The following is a 23,246-nucleotide window of genomic DNA, read 5'->3' on the forward strand; positions in this document are numbered from 1 at the left end:
TAATAGTCTAATACAAGTCTAATACACTCTTTTTTTATTTCCACCAGGCACAGGCGTGGAGGGGATCACGCATACAAATGTACAAATGTCAACTTGGACTCAAGAAAAACTACTTCGGTTTTGGTGGTCAGAGGTTAGAGGTCAATGTGACCTCCCAAACATGTTTTTGGCCATAACTCAAGAATTCAAACACTAATTACATCACAATTTCACTCAAATGTCTAATAGAATACTAGCAGCGCTACTTACATATAACTAGCTCTTCTTTTCAGGTTGCCAGTCTTCCACTCTTCTAGTTAGCTTTGTTGGCCAATATCTGACAGCTGCCTCTGCTGCAGTCGAAAACAAAGCCATGAGCGTGATGAGAGTGAACCAAAACAGGAAAGTTTCAGGATGGATATCTAAACAACTTGTTATAAAGCTCTGAGCTGCTGGAGGAGAGGAGCTGCTGATTATACGAGCGATTTCCTTTACATAATAAAAACATGCATAACACAGCTACCTTAAAACAATTATTTGTTGAGGTTATTGTTTGTTCTATAGTCACATACTTGTAGCAATGCATGGCAGGGATTTTAACCCACAAATAACTCTTGCAAGATGGAGATCATCAATAGTTATATTTGACTCGTTGCAAGAATTTACATTTCAGCTAGATGTTTTTCTTTCTCAAATCTCTTTTCCTTTAAATGTGCAGCCTGGCCACAACTTCCTGTCACGTGTTCGCACCCATCTCCGCCTCTGTTTGTTACACAGTGCAGTGTTTGTAGTGAAAACTCCACCCGGAAACTGGAAATTTCAGATGATCATATTTCAGGTACATTTGGTGTTCGGACAGAAATCCTACACTCAAATGACAAACATGAGAGCGACTTTCATGACTCCATGTGCAGGCATCGTCTGCCTACCTGTGTTCAGTTACAACAAAATGAATTAGTGAGTGCTGTCGTTAAATTAAAACCTTTCAGACTTAACATTAGTGACGCCAAGTAGAGTAGAAACAATAAAAGCTCTGCTTTATTTGTGAGGCTCCTCTTTTGATACAATTATTCAGTAACCATAAAACAAGACAGACATACGAACACAAGACAAGACAGCGACTATTTAAGGCATATATTTACAGTTTGCTGTAAATCTCTAGAGCTAACAAGGACCATGCTCTCTGTACATCAAATTATTAAAATTGTTTACACACTGGCAGACACTAAGTACATGCTCAAAAGAAGTTAATATTCAGCTGCAAAAAACAATTGTTGAATAAAATCACAATTTAATTTCTGGTTTAAGCAAAAATGGGAAACATGATTATGTCCACTTAGATAATAAGTAACATATCCTGGGCAGGTTGTTGAGCTACAGACAGTTGTACATGTCCTTAACAAAAAGGCAAACTACTCTGAATGGTGTTCACAAAGTTAATGTAATTTCTCTTGTCTGTGTAGAGACATCTGTCACACGGTGCAGCTTTTCTCAGCTGCTGGGCTGGAGGATGAATGATTTGAGTATTGTATTACACACATTTTAAGAGGTCCGTTTCATGTCTGTCTTCAATGTTTTTCTTAGAAAATAATAAAAAGAGCAGAGCAAACAAAGCATTTTGCCTCCAAGAGTGATCAGGTTTGATCATCAACAGCCCAAACAGGTTCGGTGTTCACATGTTGACTTGACTCGTTTCTCTCTCTCTTAAAAAAAGATATTTTTTTTAATAGATCTTGTACTGTTCTGATTGTTGAGCAGCCTGTTCTGGTACATTTTTATAAAAATATTATAGAAATACCTTAAAAAATATCTTGTAAATGTTGTAATGTTAAAAATTTTACATGTTATGAACTGAAGAGGCACATGATCTTGCAGGGAAAATGCTCTGTTTGCTCAACGACATTTATTGATTTGTTGAGACGGTAAAGGATTTGTGACTTAAAAGAAAAAAAAAATAGACACTGTTTAGTGCGCAATTAGATATTTTCATAGCTTCATTTTAATATTAGAATTACATTTACTTTTACATTTTGGACAAATCCACACTCTATAATTGATAAAATTCAGGGTAAAATTCACCAAATGTCAGGCTCACTTTGTTTTGGGACATGGTGGGATGAAGAGGAGGTCAGATAACATACAACACATTTCTGTGTGGAATGATTTAAGAATGAAAATGACCCAAATGTTTCTTTTTGACAGTCCAAACAAATGAAGCAAATCAGCTTTTTATATTCACCTCTAATGGCAGCATGATAAGACCATCACTGCATACTCATTTATAAGCCATGAATGGACACAGAAACATACAACAAATATTTGAAGAAATTTTTCCAAACTGACAAAAAACATAAAGAAGTTTTTTTTTCCCCTCTTTCAGCAAAAATATTTAGCATGGTTAAACCTTCGGCTGTGCATTCATATCACAAGTAGAGAGTCTACAACAGCAGTGAGTCACTCAAGTCTCACTCGATGAGTCAGAGAGTACCTGCAGTTCCTCGTAGGTCCCGGATTTTGTCATGCTCAAGCATATTTGGCACTCAGTCGATTCATAAATTGATAGAATAGTCACAAAGTTAGGCCAATGCAACCTGTATGTAAACACACAAATCTGTCACAAAAATGTACAGCTCAGACCCGTACATGTACATCACCCTCTGGTGGTGATTACACCCTCGTACCAGACAAAAACAAACCAGATAATTAAATTAAAAACAAAACAAAACATAACACAATAATAATAAGAGATATTACAGTTTTCTGATACTTTCAGTATTTTGACAGATCTATCTCACAGGAGTTTGAGGTTTTACAATATGATGTTCTGTGTGAGATTTTTTTTTTTGAAGATGATGTACAGAATCACTTAAGAGATGATGATGAAAACCACTGATGATGAAGATGACGTGTAGCACTATGGTGCACACCTTGTTGCTGGCCTTTCTGTCTGTTCTTACTATGTATTCTTGTAATCTTTTAACTGGAAAGGTACACAAAAAAACAGAAATCTCTGAAAGGATTTTTATTTTCACATTCTTGAACACAGATGAGAAGAAATGGCAGCTGATGAGAAATCAGATGGAGTGCACCATAGCCACATGACATTTAAATGACAAACACATTGTAATCTTTACTCATAATTAACATTATATGCTACAGAACATACTAGTCATGATTCAACACCTTTTCAGTCACACTGAGTTTGGCTGTTTTCACTGCATCTCCTAAACCACTCAATACATTATTAAGATTATGTCTCACGTAATCTCAACAAATGGTAATTCATTCAAAAACTCCTACAATCTGAAAGAAACAGTTTAACATTACAGGAAATACGCCCTTATCACATTCTTGCCAAACATTAGATGGAGAGATTGATACCACTCTCAATCCAAATGAGAATGAATGAAAATAATTTATGTACCCAACTATTTACTGGCCGGAGGCAGTGAATTCCTGGAGTTTCTGCTGGTTGCCTGGCAACTGCTGTCACCAAACACTCCCATAAAATCACAAACATGTCATTTTTACCCAAGGATTTTGTATGACTTAAAACAGGGAGACAAAACATGTTAATTTGTGAGGTTTAGAGTTGTTGGTGTACTCATTTTGAGTCAGGCTACACTAACCATCTGCTAGCTGTAGTCTTATATTTAGCATTAGAGTTGTTACAATACCAGAATTTTAAACTTTGATATAATACTAGAATTAAAAAATTCTGCTCAATACTGATAGCTAATGTTATCATCTGATAAAAGCAACAAAACAAAACATCTGTGGTACACTTTATCTAAAAATGGTGCACCCCGTTGCGCCGTTTAATCCGCAAACTGTAGCAAGTTTCCTCAACACGGTGTGCAAGAGGCTTTGAGATGTTTTCTCTTGTTGGGTGGGCGTGCCACAGATGTTACGCAGGCAGCAGCAATGTGTATTTAAACATTGCCGTATTAAAAAGGCCTTGCAGTGCAATATGCTTAACGCAACACCAGGTCTGTTCAAATAAACATTTTGCCATGTTTTGTTGGGGATAAATACGCCCCTGATAGCTAACGTTTGCTTAGGGTTAGGGAAAGATCCTGGTTTGGCTTAAAACAATAACTCTTGCAAGGTCAAAGTCTAAGGTTCCCTTCTAGACATGAACCCTAAATTTGCTATATGTTGTAACTAGATGCCTAACCTTTGATGTAATTACCTAGCTTGTTAGCTATCATTTTGCTAACATGAGCTAACTTGACGTGTGACTTATGTGGCTTTTACAGGTCCCACAGCATCACTCTTTTAACCATCTTCAAACTGGCTTTTCTTTTTAATACAGACAAGCCTAATATGTAGCATATCTATGTACAGGAAACAGGAAAGGAGAAAATTATCAGAGGTTCCAAGAAGGGGCGGGACTTAGGATGGGCCAGTTAATACTTTCGTCAACCTTAACGTAGATACATGACAGTGGCATCAATCTTTGCCAAAATGCGCATTTCCCAAAATATTAAAACATTCCTTGAAACGGACATAATTTTAAAATACAGTATGGTGTAAAACAATCAGGAGTTGGCACTTTTTTCAAACACAACTTTCAAGTATGACATACAAGGAAGTGTGAAACCAGTTTGATTTAAGACCCTTTCAACGTCACCACCGTCAGACTTCAAACTTCAAACGGGCGGTGATTTAACTGTACAACAGGCCCCCTTCATAAACCGCAGTGAAGAATGTTGCTCCAGGTTGAATATGAAAGGCACAGTGAGAAATTTATTCAAAATGGACTTCAAGATACGTGTTCATGTTTGTACAGTAAACACAGAGCAAAGCCCTTTTGTTAAACAACCCACACAATAAATTCCATTTGGGGAACTAAATGACAGGAGTTGTTATCTCGACTTATAGCTCCCTGCCCTGCAGATAATATCAGCAGAGCAAATCAATGAGCAATGAGCAGCGCTTAATGATTTCACAGACACCTGTGTAAATTACGCCTTGAGCATAAATACAGAGCATTATGAAAATGAAATGCTTGAGATAGCATCAGCCAATCACAATGACTTATGAGGTGGGAACTTGCACTTCTTTTGAACTCAGGTGCAATTACATCACATGAGTGACATTTTTTTGTGCGGAACAATTTAAAACAATTATTTAACGTATCTATTTATTTCGATTATTAATCCGTAAACACAGGAGCATGGGTGGTGGTGAGGTTAATGCGTTATAACAAAGATAGTTAACATATTTCAACATGGATTTTTTTTTTTTATATGACCATAAAACCACATGTAACAATATTCTGAGAAACTGGATGAAACACTTTCTGGTTCCTGTATGAAACATCGCCACTGGTTTGAAAAGTTTTGTACAATAAAATTTAATTTAAGTACTGGCAATGGTCACCTACTGTATGGTACTGGTAATGTGAGTTCAAGCAAACACATTGTCTGACAATCAAGAAAACAGGCTTTTTTTTTTTTTTTTTTTTGAACTGTCAGAGCTAAAATCGAACTATGAAGACTGTAAAATAAACATTGTAGCTGAAATAAAAATAAGACTGCTGATTCACAAAAGAATAGGCGATTAAATACATAAAGCCCACAGCTCTATAGACTACTATTTAAATTTCACACTTCACACATTGGTCTGATTTAGATCGACAAAACAATAATTCACCTATTATTGCAAAAATGTAAACATCCTTCCAATGTATCATGACAATATCTTTGCAAATACAGTCAGAAACGTGAGCTAAAAGTTGGCATTTTTGTCATAGAAGAGAGAATTTTTTAAAATGCCATACCAACGTATGACAATCAAACAAAAAAACAAACTGTCAACTTTTGATTTGGGGTTATTTAAGGCTTCTGTGTTGGGAATGTTCATCACAAACTAGTGAGGGTGGCAGAAAAAAAAATGACACAGCATAGCATTGCAATGTTTTGTGAAGTAATATTGTATCGATGCGCAGATGATGGAGTATTTTTCTTTTATTATACAAAAAAAAATAGTGCAAATGAGCAGTAATACAATACAAATTATTTTTTGTGTCCTACAGTAATAAAATCAGTTGCTTTTTCAGTCCACTAGATCGAGCTGTTTAGTATGTCTGCTTGATAATTCCATTTTGCTGCATTAAAAATGATTGAAGTGAGATGAACCAACTAAAAACTTTATACTATATTAAATTTTCCTTTGGGGACATTAATTTTCAGTTGACAAAAGGTACTAAATCGCAAGTATTGATATAGCAAAACTCGAGAGAAAAAAAAATGCTCATCTCACTTTTCACATTAACAATATTAACAATTGGTTAGATGATTAATTAATTACTCACTCATCAAGTAAAACTGCCAAAGTTTCTTTTGCATCATTATAAACTGAATATGGACTGTTGAACAGTAAAAAACAAGCAGTTTGCAGACATCGCTTTAGGTTGTTTGATATTTCTGTCTATGTTGTTTTGTGGGCTGGTCTCTGGGATCGGTGCTCAGATCACCATTTTCCTATAACTTGATTTGTATCTCATGTTACACGGAAGCCAAAAAACCCTCCTCATCACAAGTTGAGAATTTGTGTTTGTCTCTTATATTTATCTCTTGAATGATCCGTTACAAAAAACGATCAACCTCAGCTAAATGCCATAACACATTTGCATTTGAAGGCCCATTCACGCGGTGTAAATCTCGTACATTTGGCCTTCCTACGTCTGAAGACGCCAACTTGATAATATGAGCGCTCAACAAAAAGATGACAGCATCAGTGGGCCTGTGCTTCTGTTTCTTCACCTTCTTCACCAGACAGCCAGTTTGTCAAGAAAACAAATGAAATATTGGCCAAATGAAACATTCTCTGAAATGGTACATTATATTTTCTACTGCTCAGAAATGATTTCAGAAGAACACAACAATGCTACTTCTATTAGCAATTAACAACATGGTAAAAGGTCTGACATCGCATAGATTCAAACACATATGTTTTCATTTTGACACGTACCTGTAGCTGACACAGGCTACTGTTAGTATGTACATGTAGCAGCATAAAACCACCCCAAACTGTGATTATCAGACTACAAGATTACCATTCTCATATCTCGCTCCGAAATGGCTGTCAATGTGGAATGAGGTGGAATGTACAGTTTTTGTCATTTTAATTCCTATTTATCCGTAAAAAGTTGGACTCTGCTTTTTTTTTTTTTTTAAGTTTGCCTCCTGACCGTTATCACCTGATGCCTTTCTGTCCTATATTGTTTTTTTTTTACAAATCCTATTGGCACGTTTGATTTTATTCATCGTACAGTTTGCAATTAAGATTTTGGCACTTAAAATATAAATACAGTCTTTCCTTTTTTTTCAAAATATAATTAAGCACAGTTATAACAGTAATACACCGGTTTCCAGTGATAATTTGAGGTGAAACTTTGGTCTCCATATTACCAACTGGATTACAAAAACGCTGGTCATCACATGGAAAACAAAAATTATTACAATTGTTTTTTTAAAAGAATGAATAAATAATGAAATAAATAAATAAATATCTAAGTAGCCTCACAAAAATCTTCACTGCATGACTTTTTGCGACATACTTGATTTACCCTTTATAACACAGACCATTCACACCTGATAACTAACAAATTATAGATTCAGCACATTTTATGTGAGGTTATAGCTTAATGCCACTATTTGAGGTTGTTGATGTCTAGATCAAAACATGTAAATAAATCCTATCTACAATGCTGACTGCAAGAATGAAATATTTGGCCCCCTGCTTTTGGTAAAAGGACACGGTCGTCGAACCTGTGGCTCCAGTGGAGTGGGAGTATATAGAGACAAAGAGCGCTTCAGTGGCCCCAGGGTCAAAAAGTGCAATGTGACAAGCGTAAACCACGTGGACCCCCTGCAGATCTGGAATGATATGCAGGAGGTGTGATCAAAGATGATATGCTACTTTTTCATTTTGCTGCATGTGGACAGGAGGGAGCCAAAAGCTCGTTTTAATCCATATGTGCTACTTTTACCATCATTCGGTTTCATATAATTCTCTAAATATCACCATCTCTTCCGTTCAGTTAATTTTTTTTTGGATTGGACAACACCATTCCTAAAATATGACAAAATACAATTCCATAGGATTGTGTGCAAAATGCTCTATAGGCATATAATAATAACAAATAATGGTCTCTTCTACCAGCCACAATATTAGACTTAAGATGCTTGTGATGAGGTATGAATATTGGCCAGCATCTTGGAGGAACCATTAACCTTCCTTCATGCCAACAACTGCTCCACTTTTTCTGTAACGAGAGTCACAGTTTTGACTCTTGACGTATTTAAAGGTATAGTTCAGATTATTTGAAGTGGGGTTGTATGAGGTACTTATCGATGGTCAGTGTATTAGCTCCAATAAATGAAGGTCTGCACACACAATCCAAACTATCCCTTTAAGAAGAAAAAAAAACATAATGGATGTAGAATAGGTGAATGAGAGGAACAATATTTGTGAGTGGAGATGGGTTCATGAATTAAAATTTGCTAATACAGTATGACAATCACTGCTTCCACTGAGGTCATAGCTAAGCATAAAACCATACATAGCTAAGCATAAAACCATACATATAAATGGTTTTATGCTTATATAAATATCCATATATCCTGCAAACAGTATTTGCAGTAAAAACTGCCAATTTCTCCAGTGAGCTTCACACCACGTCTAATAAATAACACAGAATAAAATGGCAAATTCTCCTCAGAGATTTCTCATTTCCTTTTATATGCACAGATAGGTTTCAGTAAGTTTCTAATTAGGTACCTGTACTGTATTAGTCAGCCCGACAGTTGAATGGATGGATGACAGTGAAGGGTCCAGTGTGCTAAGATGAGGATAAGCCTTCATCTGTCTTCATCGCTCCTCTTCAGTTCGAACACCATTTACAGAGGCAGGTCTGTGCTGTTGTGGCGAGTCTTTCTAGAAGTCCCATCATCCCTGGGCAGAGCTTTCTGCAGGTTAGACATGGCAGCGGTCTTCTTTAGGTCGATGACGGCGTAGCATTCGCTGCGCCGGGGTGCCTGCGGGCCACATTTTTTGGGTGGTAGGCGCTGGTGCTGTGGCTGGCTCTGGGCACCCCCGCCGCTGAGGGCTTGGCAGGGAGGTTCTCCCTCTAGGTCCACCTGGATGTAGTTCAGCTGCCGCGATGGAGGCATGTGACTGTGCTCACAGCCTCCGACCCCTGACCTCGATCGTCTGCGGAAATCAAAGCTAAATATTCGCCCCCCTCGGTCTGGCTGGCATGGCCGTGGGTGCGGGGGACAGGCGTGTCGGAGCCGAGGTGGCTGTACCTGCTCTGTGTTGACATAGTTCTGCAGGGCATCTCTGTGGATGCCCCGACCGTCCTGGTGGTACCCGTTGGGCGTCCCAGGGCCTTCTGAGAACTCGTACTCATCAAAATCTTCCTCCTCTTCCTCATATTCCTCCTCATCCTGCTCATCATCCTCCTCCTCCTGGTCGTCATCCCGCTGCAGGGCGCTGTACTCCCACACTGGCGGCAGGGAGGGCAAGTTCTCGTAGTTGAGCAGAGCTGTCCGACGGTGACCCCCGCCCAAGCCCCTCTCGCAGGGGTAGCCCTGTGGGGGTAGAGACGATGGGCCGTGGGGATGCGAGTGCAGGAGGGAGTGGGAGTGGCTGTCCCCGGTGCTGCTGCTGCTGCTGGATCCCACAGACTGCGACACGCTGCTGGGACTCAGCCGCTGCTTCCGGCCGCTCCTCAGACCGTTGATGTTCTCGTAGGTGAGCTCGCCGCTCTGGCAGCTGTCCGGGTGCTCGAGGCCCGGGTGGCGATGAGAGTGGTGATGGAAATGGTGATAGGAGTGAGAGTTGCAGAGGTGCATGGAGGGCTCGTCTCCCTCCGTCTCTGAGCCTGTAGCACCCTCTACTGGCTGAAGACTGAGAGGATTGTGCCCGTGCCTCTCTCTGTCCCTCTCCCGTTCCCTCTCCAGCAGATGGCGCTGTGCCGGAGTGGGGCCCAGCATGAATTTGACCTCCTGCGAGGACGGCTGTAGGAACACCTGAGGATCGTTATGCTCCTCCAGGGGACAGCACCGCAGGTTGGACTGCGGATTTCCTTGACCCCCAACAGGCATGGCTCCCCGTGTTGTTTCAGGGAAAGTGCTGGGCCGCACCTCTGGCAGAGAGTGCACACAGTGACGCATAGAGAGGTCCCCCTCCATACTAACAGTATTTACATAGGTGTGGGTCTGTGAGGGGAAATAAAAAGTGGGTCAAACTGTGAACTGTATAATAGTTAAATAAAGCTAAAGTAAAAATACAACTAACTAACACTTAATCTGAACTTCTTAAATCTTCCCATGACAAATACTCCCCATATTATAATAAAAAATAACTAATACCAAAACTAAGCCTGAAGTAAAACTAAACATTTCTAATACTAAAAACTAACTGAAATGAAACTAAACTGAAAACAAAAATTAAGAACAAATTTAATGCATAAATTAAAAAAACTATAATAACTCTGATATAAATAAGAAGGGTTAGTCTTACCTGGTCTTCCAAACCCATGAGGCTATGTCCATGATCATCAGCAAGAGAAGGTTGGGAGGAATCACCTCTGATTGGATAACCAGGGTATCCATTGGGAAAAGCCTGGACAGGGAACGCTGGAGCTGCAAACACATTTTATGTGGCAATAATAAGACACAGAAAAGCAAGGTGGCAGTTCTGATCAAGTGGCGCCCTGATTCAGCGAGCTAAACATACGCAAAGCAAACATCCAAACCCAGAGAAAATTAGGTTATGAATAATATCATAGCTTGAGAAGAGAATAAAAATCATGCAAACAACATTTCATACTATGCCACGCAATCCTGTACTTACAAAAACATTTAAAATACGAGTTTCTGTTTCTATGTTTATGTCTGTTAAATGGTAAACTGCACAGTGTACTGTAAACAAGAATACGATGCCAAATAAAAAAAGATGGATCCGCACTGGTGAACTCTGCATTAGCTTTACGTTGTCACGACACACTCCCCAGCTGTGTGTTTGGCTTTGTTTGTCAACCCACTATTTTGTCCACCAAATAACACTTGTTGCTGTGATCTTGTCTTCCAAAAAGTTTGTTTTTCTCTCTTGGTCCAAGGCTATTCCTGACTAAACATTCATGTGTGCTTCATTATACAAGGGAAAAGCATTGATTGTCTGGTGCCACCAATTTCAAGTAAATTTGAGATTTATAGATTGTACGTGTATAAGTTTTTCATGCTCAGAATCTTTTATGAAATGAACATAAGCACGCCGCCTGAAATGCTGTTAAAACTAAGTTCAAATATAAATCTGAGAACAATCGTGTACATGAGGCCCCAGCTCTACTGAAAAAGGTGCTGCCTGCTAATGAGCCAAGCATGCAAAGCCGAGCTCTAACACTGACACCAACTTGCTTTATTCTTATAGTGCATTTTAAAAATACAAAAGCCAGATGATATGAGGATGTTACATCAAGGTACAATATTGACTATTCAATTGAGAGCAATATATCATTTGTTGACTCTAACATCTGGAGGGGATTTCACTCTTTTATTGAGTTCTTATTTGACTAAAAAACACTTTTTCTAGGGTTATTTGTTTATCATGATCATATTTACTTGGTCCAGCCATGTTTCAGGGGTAATATTGGTAGAGGTATTACCACAGCATTATCTCAATAGAAATAAGCTATGAAAGCCACTTACCTATTCAAAATTACACGATAAAACCAAACATTCATGCTTTTATTTAAATAAATAATCACACTGGAGTCTGGTGTTTTGCTCAACCCACAATTAAACTTACTATTCATGTAAACAAATGATATATATAACCCACAATAGCTCAATATATGGGTTTTGTCACAATAAACTCTTAATAATGATATTATAGACATGATAGTAACTTTTCACCCAGCTCTAACTGGCTGTATGAAGTGAAATAATAGTGACAGTTAAGTTCATGCCTGCAGGCTGCATCTGTGCTTCTCTTGCTGTTATTTGGATACCTTTGTACCTGTGACTCACTATTTAACCTCTGCCTATTAATAGCTTACAAATTCTGCTAATTTTACTGCTGTATTCCTGCATCCAAGTTCTACAATTAGTCTTAAGTGTATAATTAGCCGGACTCCTTCTTTCCCTCTGTGTGTGTGTGTGTGTGTGTGTGTGTGTGTGTGTGTGTGTGTGTGTGTGTGTGTGTGTGTGTGTGTGTGTGATGTGACTCACTGTTGGGAGTCTGTGGTGTGCGAGACATGTCCATCTCTGGTGTGTGACCACTGCGACTCATGATCATTGACTCTTCCACCACATTGATGCTGTTACATTGCATCAGCTCCTGAAGCAGATTGAAGATCTCTTCTGCCCGGGAACACTTAAATGCAAAGATTCCTGATCAAACAAGCAAAATAACAACATTGTGAGGACACAATGACATGACAAAGTACTCCATGGCTGACAATTTGGCTTTAGATTTACAAAGTTAGATTTTGTACCCCACAAAAGATTCTTGTGACTATATATTTGCTATCTTTTATTGCTTCAGTAAATTGATTAAAACTGGCAAAAAAATATAATGGTTACCAGCACACAAGGGATGCCTCTTATCCAGTAACACTAAGTGTTACACTACGTGAACACAAGTAATGCAAATGTTTCTTTTTCTTTCCTAGTCAATAAAAACAAGTTGTTGAGGGTGTGCACAATGTACATACTGTATATGAGCACAGGGTGATGTCGCACCCCCAGGTGTGATTAATTTAGTATTGTGCTCCTTTTCTTTGAAATGAACCATCATTCCTCTTTCTCTCCCCCATGTTTAAAAAGGGTGAGTAGACTCTGTCAGAACTGCTTGTCGGACTGTTAAATAGCTTTGGAAACCTCCTCTGTAACTTTTTGTGAAGTGAAAAAAAATCAGACGTTCACACCCACTTCATAGTGACTGGCCAACTGTGCGTAGGTGAGAAAGGAGTAGTGATAGACCTATGCCTGCTCTCTCGAGGCTGACAAACAAACTGTGTCTGTAGACACACATCTGCAGTCAACCTTGTCAGTGTGGCTGCTCGGGAACAATGTTGGCGAGCCCCCTTGTGAGTTTTGGTGGTGAAAAGGTGTCCAGCCCTGTACTGTAAGTCTCACGCAACCTCCTAAAAATGATTGCCTAAATGTCCTCAGTCATGTTAACCATTTTCTCCATCCTAAAGGACAGCAACTCTAATCTCAGGCCATTACAGCTGGTGTGTAATACTATATGTATTTTGTTATAATGTATAGAATAATGCAGTGCAATGGTGCATCTGACATGCTGTACCCTGCTCTCCCTTAAATAACAGTCACGTTCTGAAATCTACAGCATGACCCAATGATTTTTTTTCTATTTCATTAATTAATAAAACATCGACATGTCACTGGCTGAGGTAACCATGCATATTAGATTGTACTGGGCATGGAATAATAAAATTTTACATGATTTTTCTTTGTTTTGTTATCAACCATTGAAAAACCCAAATCAGTTGAGCACCTTCTCCCTTCTCTCTCCTCTCCCAAGCTCTCTTCTTGTATTTTTCACTATATCTTTCAGCGATGTGAACAACCAAGTGCAACACTATGAATGTCTTCCAGGAGAGACTGTATGGAAATGTGCGCCGTATTTAAATTATATCGGGTCTCTCCCCCTTTACGTCAGCAGGCTTTTCACTCGCCTTCAAGCGTGGCCATTCAGAACAACACATCTGACAAACAAGCTCTAAACAAGCATGACTCGACTGTTACAGTTGTACATAAAAGACCTCTTTGTGCTCCTGTGTGTCAACGTTTCAGAACACAATGTAGAAGTGGTCAAAAAAGTCGAGAGAAGGTTAAAAATTCTGATATTGTAGTCTTTTTGTCGGGAGGCTATGAGGCATCCCAGACACTGTGCAGTGTGTCTTTCACTTTGCCAAACAGGGCTGAGGTAGGCCTGGGCGATAAAATGATAGTGATATCTATCGGCGATAGACCTGCCATCAATAGCAATAAGAAAGTAATTTGATAAAATGTTTGATAATCTCACTTAAATGCAACCTACCATGAAAGCACATAAGAATACAACCAAAAACTCAAAAGCTGCATATCATATCCCTTTATAATGGATCGAGCTACGAGTGACACACAAATAGTGACAGTGACATGTGACATGTCAGAAAACAGCGTGCAAAATGTCTGCAGATAAAACAAGGCAGCTCTGCTCGGAGGTGCAGCAGTTTTTAGGATTTTTTTTAAGTCGCAGAAGAACTATTGCCATTATCTGGCAGATATTGTGCAGTCTGAAGCAGCCTGAGAAAAAAACTAGATTTCTACTCTTTCTCTTGGCTTTCTTTTCACACTTTTGAAAATCTAGCTCATGATGGGAGACTCTGGCCAATCACGGGTCAGTAAAATAAATGACTGTTGAGTCTTTGGGGTAATGGTTTGGTCCGATGTTTGACAACCTGGGAGTGAGACTCAACGATCAACTCTGTTCCTCGAGAACGACTTACTGCGCCTTTAACAAGTGCTTTATTTTATTCAAGTGCCCTAGTGAGTTATGACAATGAGCCAGCATGTACATTAACAGCACCCTGAAACTGAAGCAGCTAAATGGAACTCAGCCATCATTAATCTTATTACTTTTACCTGGGTTTTTCCTACTGTGACAAACTGTCATCAGTGAAAAAAAGCCTAGTAAGTTATTTAACCATAAAAAGGTTAAATAATCAAAACAGAAATAGAAAACATGAATAGACGATAACACATATCAAAAATAATATTACTACCTTACAACTGTGTTACTGAAACGAAGCCATAAAGAGAAAATGTTGTTTACCCTGCCCTGTCTGACAGCGACGACCGCTCTCAAAAGAGAACAGGTTGGAGTCGTAGCCGTAGCGACGCAGGCAGAGATATGGCCACCGGATGGCATCCCTCTTCCGTGTGTGAAGAATGAGCTCAGTCTGGGTGAGCTCCATGATCCCAGAGCCCAGCTCGTTGCCCTCATCGTCCACATTGGTGACCTGGTGCAGGCAGAAGAAATATATGAGATGTAACATGAGGACTATTTTAGTACATAGTTAAAAACACGAGTACAGCTCAGCGTAACGGTACATGGAAACAAACAGGAATAACAAACAAGTGGTGATGTCATACAGGTGGTTAACTGACAAAAATGTGAAAGTTATTTTGGTATTACTGACCTTAAATTTGGTGAGATGGTTGTCTCGGATGGGGTCTCTGTACAGACAGCTCCAACAGCTCCCCATAGCTTCAGCAGGCCAGCTGAAACCTGTCAGAGGAATGAACATCGTCACCCACTGCCACTGAAAACATCAGCAAGTATGGCGGCAAATGACAGTTATTTTCATTATCAATTAATCTGCAAACTATTTTCAAGATTAATCGTTTAGTCCAGTGTCCCCAGCCTTTTTTCCTTCAAGCCCCCCCACTTGTATCCAAGGAAAGCTGAGCCCCTCCAGCCCACACACACACACACACCAAAAGAATAAGTGGTTCATTCCAAAGCTTTACTGTCCAAAATAAACATAAATTAAGTTGTTTTCATTCTTCAAACCTTTACCATTTTCCCTTTTAACAGTCCGACAGAGTGGCTTATACACACTCATCCTCACCAAAAGAATAATAATGATTCATGATTACAGAGCTTGAGAGGTCACAGAGATGAGGCCTACCAAGTAACCTACTATTTTTTATTGAGAACAAAGAAGTGTTTTTTTTTAAATAGTTTTGTACAAAGACTTTTGCATGAATTGTGATTATAATTAGTGTTAAAATCTAATTTTGATTACCTCAGAGCAGAAAAACTCTTCTCAACGTGTGATTTCTAGCACCACTCTACAGGGGGCCCGGACCCCAGGTTGAAAACCAATGGTTTAGTCAATAAAATGTCAAGAAATTGTGAAAAAAAAATGCTCGTAATTTCCCAGAGACAAAAGTGGTGTCTTCGAATTGCTTCTTTTGTCCAACCAACAGTCTAAAACCAGATCCTCCTCATTTACTATCATAAATAACAAAGACAAGCAGGTAAGCTCACATTTAACAAGCAGTAACCAGTACATGTTTGACGTTTTTGCTTGAAAAATGACTGAAATGACTCGTCAATTATCAAAATAGTTAGCAACTTCTGTTTGATCGGCTAATCGATCAATCGTCTAATTGTTGCAGCTCTAATATGCCAAGTATCAAACTCAGACAAAACAACACTGAACATCCACTTCAGGGACCAGACACACACAAACGTCTTACTCAGTCCAGGCCATCAGTGTAAAGGGATTCACGTCTCAATCCCAGGATCTTCGACTGGGCATCGGCGTCACAAGCCAGATGGTTTGTTGGGCTGACATCTTCAAGAGAAGCATGATGTTCTCCCCCCTGTAACGGTGAACAATATTCAGTTAGACACAAAACTTATCAATGCATAAACCTCACCTGCATACAAATATATTAAATATAAATTGAGCCAATTTTAGCGGAAATATATTTGACCCCGGGATGTAAGAAGTTGAACCTGTTGCATGTCATCCCTCCTCTTTCATCCTTAATTCTCCTGTCATCTTTCTGCTAACCCCTGTCAAAAGCCTTCAACTTAACTATGATTAAGAATATTTAAAATCATAATTATAAAACATTTGAAAATGTTTTTAGTGACAGTTTCATTGATAATTGATTGTTTTCGAGCTTATTCCTGTCAACATATATCCTATGTGTGACTAAAAGATGGAGTAAATATCTTCATCCTCTGTGCACCAATTCCATGTGCCAAATTATCAACAGCAGTCACATACATTTCTTTGTCAGTTTTATAATAGGGATGCATGATATTAGGATTTCTGCTGATACCTGATATGCCCGATATATGCACATATTTTTTTTTCCACCTAATTGCAGAGAACATGAAGTTCCTCCTGTAGTAGATTTAACATATTACTATGCCTGCTCTTATCGTGATGGTCCACTGGCAGAGGCAGATATGAAATACAAAATGTACAAAAAGCTTTTTTTCCAGCGGTGCCTGTTTCTCCTTGTTCTTCAAAAGTTTGTCTTCATGATCGGGATGATTACTCTTAAGATGCATTAAATTTGTGGCGTTAAAAGAATGCGAATTAGCTGAGCAGTAATTGCAAATAGAAGTTTTACTCTCTGTTTCAGACACAAAAAAACTTCACACCACATGCATCATGTGTGCACTGAAACATCATTTTATCAGCAGAAATTTTAATTTTGGGCCAATATAATATTTCATTATAAGGCCGTTATTGGCTGATACTGATGACCTACCAACATGACCATGCATCCTTATTTTATTCTAAAACTAATCACTTTATTCTTTCCTTCACAGAGAGCTGCAAACTTTGTTTTAGTCCTACAACAATCTCCATGTTGCTAAAAATAAAAATGATCCAAATGGTGTCCAGAGTTCAGAGGTGGGAAGTAATGTAGTACAAATACTTCATTACTGTATTTAAGTAGAGTTTTCAGGTATTTGTTCTTTGCATGAGTATTTATTTATCTGACCACTTGTTACTTTTACTCCCTACATTTTAACAATATCTGTATTTTCTACACCTTTTTCAAAATAGGCTTGTTACTTTAGTTTGAATGCGTTCAAGGGGAATTAAGGATTATTTTTATTTTGCATCATTGCACACTGACTTCCCAACATCAAGACTGATTTCAACTTAAGTCGATACGACTGTAACACATGGAAGACAGTTCCTTGTGTAACAGGACAAAACAGTCAAGAGAGGGAGGATTGACTGCAGAGAAAAGGTGAGGTAAAGACTCCAATAAATGTGACATGATGACATGACTTTAATAATTTTTTTCAAAAATGAAAACAGTGATGCAAAAATTGTTCATACCCACTAATCATATCAGAATTGCAATGTCTCAAAATTATCGCAATGATTTTTTTTTAACACATCGTGCAGTCCTATTTTAAAGTGAGCAGCGGTGTTGACAGATAACCTGAGGTGAGGTATCTCCACAAAGAAAAAAACTAATCTGTGCATCCCCAGTTGAAAAGCCTGTAAGTGGACCTTTGAGTTGAGATTATTTGTTCACACATCTCCTATGCAAAATCACAAACAAACCAGGCAAAAAACCCAGACTACAAATTATTAGTATACTAATTTTTAGAAAGTGCAGTGAGTTTCCTGTAAAGGTATTGCTGGAAATCACAACCTAAACATTAGTAGTTGTGCACAGCTGTGCATCTTAAAATCACAAGAGGAAGAAAACACTGAACAAATATACTTTGGATGAAAGGATAATTTGTTTCATGATAAACCATGACACACATCGGAACAATGAGTGTTATCGTTAAATTATTGTAATTACCATGTTTGATTAATGCACTTTGGAAAAACTCATGGTAAATACAGCATTAACCAAAGTTAGCAACGTTGGTTTGTTTTGCATCAATGAAGACACTGACATCACAAAGGACATGATGGCGAATCATGTTCTTGAGAAGTTTTTTAACTAAATTAAACTTGGCCAAATGTTTTCAGTGTGCATTTTCAGCACAGTTTGACAATACTGTGATGAATTTGGTCACAATATTCAGGATATTAATATTAAATTGTCATACTGTTTCATCTCCAGCTGGTATAAAAAAAGTCACTGAGCACTGTCTGGTTTTGCTGCAAGCTACATTTCAAGCTAAACAATTAAGACTGAACTGAAGTCTTGAATGGCCACTTGGATCATTTTTTTAATAGCTTATATACTAGCACTACTTTAACGGATTTTGTATTATTTTACACATATCATAGTATTGAAAAAGTATTTATTAAATTATGTAGATTTCCATTAGCCACTACCAAGGTAGCAACTACTCTTCCTGGGGTCCACACAAGTAAACATTACAGTATAATGTAAAACAATGCAAAAGGAGACTAAAATAACACAAAAAACTACAATAACCAATTAACAATAAAAATCAACACCAATAAGACCAACAATGATTACAATAATGGCATTACATTACATCTAAAAATAGTCAGTAAGCCATTTCATTCCTCTCAAAGTGATAATAATAGCACTAAAACATCATATAACTGTCGAGAAAGAGTTACAAAAAAAAAAAAACAACCCATGACCAGGAAAGTTCATCATTAGTCCAATACTACATAGCAAAGCATGTCCTATTTGAAAGTGTGGCTGTTGTTCTGTGCCTGTAAATATTTCTTTATATTTTTAGATACTGTATTGATTGTCAAAAACAATGTACTGTCATACTGTGATACAAGAAAAGATTTAAGGCAGTGGTTCATTTGAGACAGCTGTTTTGTTATCTATTGTTATTGTTCTGATTGCATAAAAAAGTAAAGTAATTTTATGCATATGGTGGTGTGTTCTTTAAATTATGACTGCTTTTCTACAATTAGATTACAAAATAGCAAAATATCACCATGCTTACAATCAAAATATATCCCAATCATTGAATTGTAACTCCTGTATCATGATACGTATCATATTGCCAGCTTCTAGCCAACACACAGCCCAAACATCTCCCATGCATAATTACAAATAACTTAATGACAATCACTATTACAGTAGTCAGTTTTCTGTAAAGTTAACAGGAAATCACAAACTAAATTTCAATACAGGCCCTCTGTGCATCTTAGACACCAAACAAATATCCAAAACAACCTTACACATCTATGATGGGAGCTCCAGACTAAATGTAGCACAAAACAGGACAAAAATATCTGCTGTTTTCTTGTGCTCACATCTGTAACAGTGCTCCTGCTGTGATTTCTGCTCCCTGTCACCCTCACACTGCCTCCACACACACAGATCTCACATCAACACCGCCGCATTATGTGTGCTCTAACCTGGGCCTCCACATCTGACTGCTGGAGATGCCAGGCTGGACTCACACTCACACACACACAACACACTCACACACACCACATCCACACAGCTATACCTCCAGTCAGGCTAAAAGAGCTCGGCTACACTTGTCACACAGCCAAAGATTGAATGGGCTTTCCCCCTCCATCTGTGCTATTTACAGAAGAAAATCCACACAGCCTCTCTTTTTTTTTTTTTTTTTTTTTTGCTCAATTAGCCAAAGCCGACGCAGCAGAGCCCCAAAAACAAGCCGACAGCGAGGCTTCATCTGCCCCATCAGTGTGCAGAGACCTCCGCTCAGTTCAGCCATGCTACCATCAAAACCAGCACACTGACACTAAATGCACAACCACACGGCTCAATGACCATTTGTTCTCATTGGTGTGAGGATACAATAGCAGTGAACGGGTGAGAAGTGGAGAACGACAGCGATGGTTTGCTACTCACATGTCTGGCACGGATTTTTTTTTTTTTTTTTTTTAATATTCGCTCTAATGCGAGACAAGCATTGAGGCTGCGATTAGTTATCGGCGGCGGCTGCTGCTGCTGCTGGTGGTAGCGGGATGTGGCACTTGCACGGCAGAGACGCGAGCAAAAGATGTAATGAGAAGCAGTAAAAAATGTTGTTATTTTTTTTCCTCCTATTACGCCCCCCTACTGCAGCACGGGCCTCTGCCTGTATATGACATTTCCCAAGCAGCTGGGGTGAGAGTTCACCGCCAGACAACGAGGCAGAGAGGAGCGACAAGAAGGTAAGAAACGCTGGAGGACCACAGAGGAAAGGTGTGCCTGCCTGACGGACACGGAGGAGGGGCGAAAAAACCCACCGAACTGGGAGGAAAGAGCACCTCTGCTGTGATCTGTGGATCTACTGCACGGATTTTACCGGATTTTTACTTTCGCTACTTTTTAGGAACATGTGAATGTGTGTATGACTTCTTTTAAATTTTTTTTTAGTATTAAATCCTTTTCCACTCAAAAATGTGCTTAGATTATTATTACTTCTCTTGGCTGTTTGACTTTAAAGGGACTGTTCACCCCCAAAATCAAATATGCATGGTTTTTTTTTTCTGCTTTTGGACATAGCCATGAAGATGTCTGCCTTCTCTTTAATATAATGGGACTATACTGCACTTGGCTTGTGGTGCTCAAAGTGACAAAAACATGCGTTTGAAAAATTCACCATCATTGTCTCTTTCCAGAAATCATTGTTCTGAGCAGTTTCATTTAGGCACTACTTTCTCTCTTCAGCGGAATGTGATGGAAGTACTTTTCAGCACAAATCCAATTTAAGAGTCAGTTAGTATCTCCTGAAAATCTGTTTTTTACTGACCTCCACTGTCAGGTGTGGTTATGGGTGCAACAAAGAAAGCCTCTGACACACCCAGTGGTTTTAAAATTGTTTTAATTGTTGGTGGAGTTTTGGATTACAGAGTTTCATAGTAGGTGCTGGCATTTCAAATACGCATAATACAGTGGTGATTGTAGCTGAAAAGTTCAACAATAGAATTAAGGGTCATGCACACCTACAGTTTCTTGTAGACGGGTGTGTAGAAGGAAAATCCATGGCCAAGAGGAGAGAGAAATGCACACTGTCCTTTACTTGCATTAAATAGGACAGTGTTCAGGAGTGCACACACTTTCTCAAAAGTTTAAACACGTTCTTATGGTTTCCATGTGTTCATGTGTGTTAACTTATTATTTCATGTATGTTTTATTAGGACCAATGTCACATATCACAGAATTTATACCCTAGCTTGCACTGCCAGTGGGCCTACACAAAACTCATTACATTTAAAACAGCTTAAAACACAATAATTTTGTGACTCTTTGAGTCATGTCCAATCGTTCTACACAATCGTGTGCAAGTTTGTGAATACATTTGGAAGTTATGTACCTTTTTGTGCCACTCCTATTATCACACACCCTTTTAACCAACTGACATGAACACAAACACAAACTTTAACACACACTTTTTGACCTCCATGCCAAATTTCTGCATCTTAGGGCAAATAACTGTGGCCACTAAAGGTTGTAGAAATTTTTGTGGACTGACAGACCAACAGAGGGAGCTAGAGCTGCTGGTCACAGCTAATCAATTGTGCCTGAACACATTTAAATCAATCACATTCATAATTCAGTAGCAAATTCCACATATTGACATATAGATGCACCAGACTCAGGCTGTCTGAAAGGCAGTGGTGGAAAAAAAATAATAAAATGAAAGGAGCACCAGCTGTGTGATGTGGGGCACCAGCATGGTAAAAGTTGTGATGTATTTATGTTGAAACAGATCTAATCCCTGGTTTATATATATATATATATATATATATATATATATATATATATATATATATATATATATATATATATATATACACACACACATATATATATATATAATGCAACTGTATATCATCTACATCTCTGTAAAAACAACACACAGGGAACTATTAACTTTATAACTATTTAGAAGCACGTGGAGGCCAAATAAGTTTTTTAGGGCATCCCATATGGCACTGCATTGCATTTTCTACTCTGGAAAGGCAACCTAGAGCAGAATTTCTTAATTTTTTTCTCAGCCAAGAAATATAAAAAATATACTGTGTCTCTTGGAGGGAGCCGGTTTCCTCCTTTAATTGGTAATGTGTTGGTGATGCGTGTTTGAATGGCAGGAGGAAGATTTAAAGGCCTACATATATTTATTTGAGTTATAGATTGTTAGATTAGAATATAATCTATGAATTATTTTAGATTTAAAAATATAATTTGTTAATAAAGCGCTTGAAATGGCTTTAAATTGGTAATTACATTATTTTCATATTAAATTACTATCTAATAGTAATAGTTCCAAATAGTTCGCTTTTTAGAAGGAGAAATAAAATATCAAATCAAATCAAATTTTATGTATTTAGCCCAATATCACAAATTACACTTTGCCTCAGGGGGCTTTCAAATCTGTACAGTGTGTGATGCCCCTGTACTGTAGATCCCCAAAAGAATAAGAAACCCCCCACCTAAAACACATAAGTCAGATATTGGCTTAGCCAGGTTGTATAGGATGCCATATCTACTTACAGACAGATGACATTTTAAAACATGAATCTCTTTGCATTTTCCTTAAACAGCACCGTCTGTGCTGTATGTGTTCTTTTACTATGTTTTGTTGTACTGTATATGTTGCTATGTGTTATCTATTGTATAATTTTATACACGTTGGATCTCAGTAAGATAACAGAAATATTTGCTGCAGCTAATGGGAATCCTACTAAACTAAACTAAACTAAATTAAACTAAACTAAACTAAACTAAACACTTCTCTGATTTTGCTTGTCTATAGCACAATTGCATTAGATTTAA

General features: G+C 38.3%; 1 protein-coding gene across 1 annotated transcript; it reads right to left on the reverse strand.

The window, feature by feature from the left end:
* Nucleotides 1-7,930: 7,930 nt before the first annotated feature.
* Nucleotides 7,931-20,857, reverse strand: frs3 (fibroblast growth factor receptor substrate 3). The gene is made up of 7 exons (XM_084735043.1): nt 20,334-20,857; nt 16,272-16,397; nt 15,206-15,294; nt 14,839-15,025; nt 12,225-12,386; nt 10,516-10,637; nt 7,931-10,211 (listed from the first exon to the last, which is right to left on the reverse strand). The coding sequence occupies exons 3-7, from the start codon at nt 15,269-15,271 to the stop codon at nt 8,889-8,891; spliced, it is 1,860 nt and encodes a 619-aa protein (XP_084591169.1). The 5' UTR covers nt 15,272-15,294; nt 16,272-16,397; nt 20,334-20,857; the 3' UTR covers nt 7,931-8,888.
* Nucleotides 20,858-23,246: the final 2,389 nt, after the last annotated feature.

The sequence above is a fragment of the Lutjanus erythropterus genome, chromosome 2 (genome assembly GCF_056507025.1).
Source record: "Lutjanus erythropterus isolate fLutEry1 chromosome 2, fLutEry1.hap2, whole genome shotgun sequence".
NCBI classification, from domain to species: domain Eukaryota; kingdom Metazoa; phylum Chordata; class Actinopteri; order Lutjaniformes; family Lutjanidae; genus Lutjanus; species Lutjanus erythropterus.

Coding starts and splice junctions, on each gene's coding strand:
- frs3 (XM_084735043.1), bottom strand. CDS start 15,271: ATGGGGAGCTGTTGGAGCTGTCTGTACAGAGACCCCATCCGAGACAAC. Junction 12,387..14,838: donor TCGCTGTCAGACAGGGCAGG/GTAAACAACATT, acceptor TTGTTTGATCAG/GAATCTTTGCATTTAAGTGT. Junction 10,212..10,515: donor TCATGGGTTTGGAAGACCAG/GTAAGACTAACC, acceptor TTCCCCTCACAG/ACCCACACCTATGTAAATAC.